General features: G+C 45.0%; 1 protein-coding gene across 1 annotated transcript; it reads left to right on the forward strand.

The window, feature by feature from the left end:
* The first annotated feature begins 527 nt into the window (after positions 1-527).
* On the forward strand, positions 528-1544 carry LOC130949965 (uncharacterized). Its single transcript, XM_057878550.1, has one exon. It carries the CDS (start codon positions 528-530, stop codon positions 1542-1544), a length of 1017 nt encoding a protein of 338 aa, XP_057734533.1.
* The last annotated feature ends 1182 nt before the right edge of the window (positions 1545-2726 follow it).

The following is a 2726-nucleotide window of genomic DNA, read 5'->3' on the forward strand; positions in this document are numbered from 1 at the left end:
ATTATCTTTTGTTATATCTTGTCTGTTTCTTATGCCTTAAGCTAATAGCTCCGTTAGTACGTTTAAGCTTCGAAATTCTGTTTTTGAGCTATATCTTTCATCGGGCTTCTAGATTATACTATTCTTTCTATATATATTATGTATGAGTTTAGAACTGTCGTCATCTCTGATTAACCTTGGCTTTACGACGCGAGGTAAGGCTTAGGCTAATTAGGGTGTTACATTTAGTGGTATCAGAGCGGTTCGTCCTCGTGAGCCTGAGGGATGGACCGATTGTGCTTCATTGCATACTCTGTGTGTCTTTTCTTTGATGCTATTAGGTTATCTGTTTGATATATGCATAGCATGCTTGTTTGTGAGTGCCTGTTTGGGATAATTGAAGCACTAGACTTTTGATATTGAGACTGATCACCTTGATATCTATTGTTTGGTGTGGACAGGAATCCTACATGGCTACTCGCGGGCGAGGTCGAACGCGTACACGGGGAAGTAGGAATGAGCAACCAGCTGACAATCACGCCGAATTCATGGCGGCGATGGCGAATCTCGCTAACACCATGGAAGCTAATGCTGCTGCGACTTTGCAAGCAGTGCAGAGATTGGGCCAACTGACTGGGAATGGCAACGGAAATGAGAATGGCGAAGGAAATACCAATGATAATGCTGAGGGTAACGGCGATAACACAGGAGGAATTCCGATGACCTTGGCGACATTCCTCAAGGTTCATCCGCCAACTTTCCGAGGATCCACAAATCCTATTGAAGCGGACCACTGGTTCCAGGCTATAGAGCGTGCTTTACAGGCGCAGCATGTTCCTCTCAATCAATATGTAGAGTTTGCCGCTTATCAGCTAGCAGGAGAGGCCCAGCCCTGGTGGCAAGCTGAGTGTCGTTTGCTACAGCTTCAGAACACCGACATTCCATGGGAGGTGTTCCAAACGGCTTTCTACAAGAAATACTTTCCTGAGTCTGCAAGGGAAGCAAAGGAGATGGAGCTAATGCAGCTGAAGCAAGGTTCCATGTCTGTGGCAGAGTACACCAACAAGTTCGAAGAGCTTTGTAGGTTTTCTCGGGTATGTCAGGGTAACCCGGAGACTTTCGAGAGCTGGAGGTGCATTAAGTACCAAAGGGGCTTGAAGGACAACATTATGACTGCTGTGGCTCCTATGGAGATCTGTATCTTCTCCAACTTGGTGAACAAAGCAAGGGTAGTGGAGGAGTATGCCAAGACAGTGGCGGCATCTAAGGACACTCATGGAGGGAGCTCTAGTCGTGGGCGTGGCAAGTATTTTCATCCTAGAGGACAAAGCTTCAAAAGAGGGGGATATACTCCTCAAGGCCAAGGGGGCTTCAGAAAGAACAATCAGAATCAGTTTCAGTATGCTAAAGGAAGAGGAAATCAGAGTAAGAGTTCTCCGGATTTAGCTTGTGATCGTTGTGGACGTTTTCACCCTTATGACTCATGTAAGATTGGTTTAGGTGGTTGCTTCAAGTGTGGGTTACCTGGCCACATTGCGAGGGATTGCCCTCGTGGGAGGAATTAGAATGCGGGCCAAAGTCAGCATCAAGGTCGAGTCTTTGCTGTGAATGCCAAGGATGCTTCCAAGGCGGATCCTTTGATGAAAGGTATATGTCTAATTGGTGATAAATCCTCAGTTGCATTATATGATACTGGAGCTTCGCATTCGTTTATTTCATTTGCTAAAGTTGAGGAATTAGGCTTGAAAGTATCAAAGTTACCTTTTGATCTACATGTACATACTCCGCATCAAACAGTTATGACTAGGTCAGGTTGTAGACAAGTAGGTTTCAAGCGTGAGGGTAGAGACTTTGTACACGATTTGATCTGTTTACCAATGGTGGGGCTGGAGATAATTTTGGGATTTGATTGGTTGTCGAAGAACCGGGTTTTGTTGGATTGTTTTGAACGGACAATTCGGTTTATACCGGAAGGAGAAAATGGAGTAGTGGTAGCTACGGGGTATTACCTAAACTCTGTAATGGTGCACTATAGTGGGGAGGAGTGTCAGGGTTATATTCTGTTGGCTGCTAATGCGTTGGGCGATGCCCACAACTTAGATCAAATTCCGGTGGTTAGAGATTTTCCAGAAGTGTTCCCGGAAGATATCCCTGAGTTCCCACCTAAAAGGGAAATTGAGTTTGCGATTGAATTGGTGCCGGGAGCCGGACCAGTATCGATTGCACCGTATAGAATGGCTCCTATAGAGCTGGCGGAGCTAAAGACTCAGTTGGAAGAGCTTCTGAATAAGAGGTTCATTCGACCGAGTGTATCACCGTGGGGAGCGCCAGTTTTATTGGTGAAGAAGAAAGATGGAGGGATGCGTTTGTGTGTGGATTACCGACAGTTAAATAAAGTGACAGTGAAGAACAAGTACCCGCTGCCAAGGATAGATGACTTGATGGATCAATTGCAAGGAGCTGGAGTGTTTTCCAAGATTGATTTGAGATCCGGTTACCACCAGATAAGAGTGAAGGAAGATGATATCCCTAAGACTGCCTTTAGAACACGCTATGGACACTACGAGTTTGCGGTAATGTCTTTTGGGTTAACGAATGCACCTGCTGTTTTCATGGATTACATGAACAGAGTGTTTCGTCCCTTTTTGGACAAATTCGTGGTGGTTTTCATAGATGACATCTTAGTTTACTCTAAGATGGTAAAGGAGCATGAAGAACACTTGAGAATTGTACTACAAATCTTAAAG

Source organism: Arachis stenosperma, chromosome 9 (assembly GCF_014773155.1).
Source record: "Arachis stenosperma cultivar V10309 chromosome 9, arast.V10309.gnm1.PFL2, whole genome shotgun sequence".
Classification (NCBI taxonomy): Eukaryota; Viridiplantae; Streptophyta; class Magnoliopsida; order Fabales; family Fabaceae; genus Arachis; species Arachis stenosperma.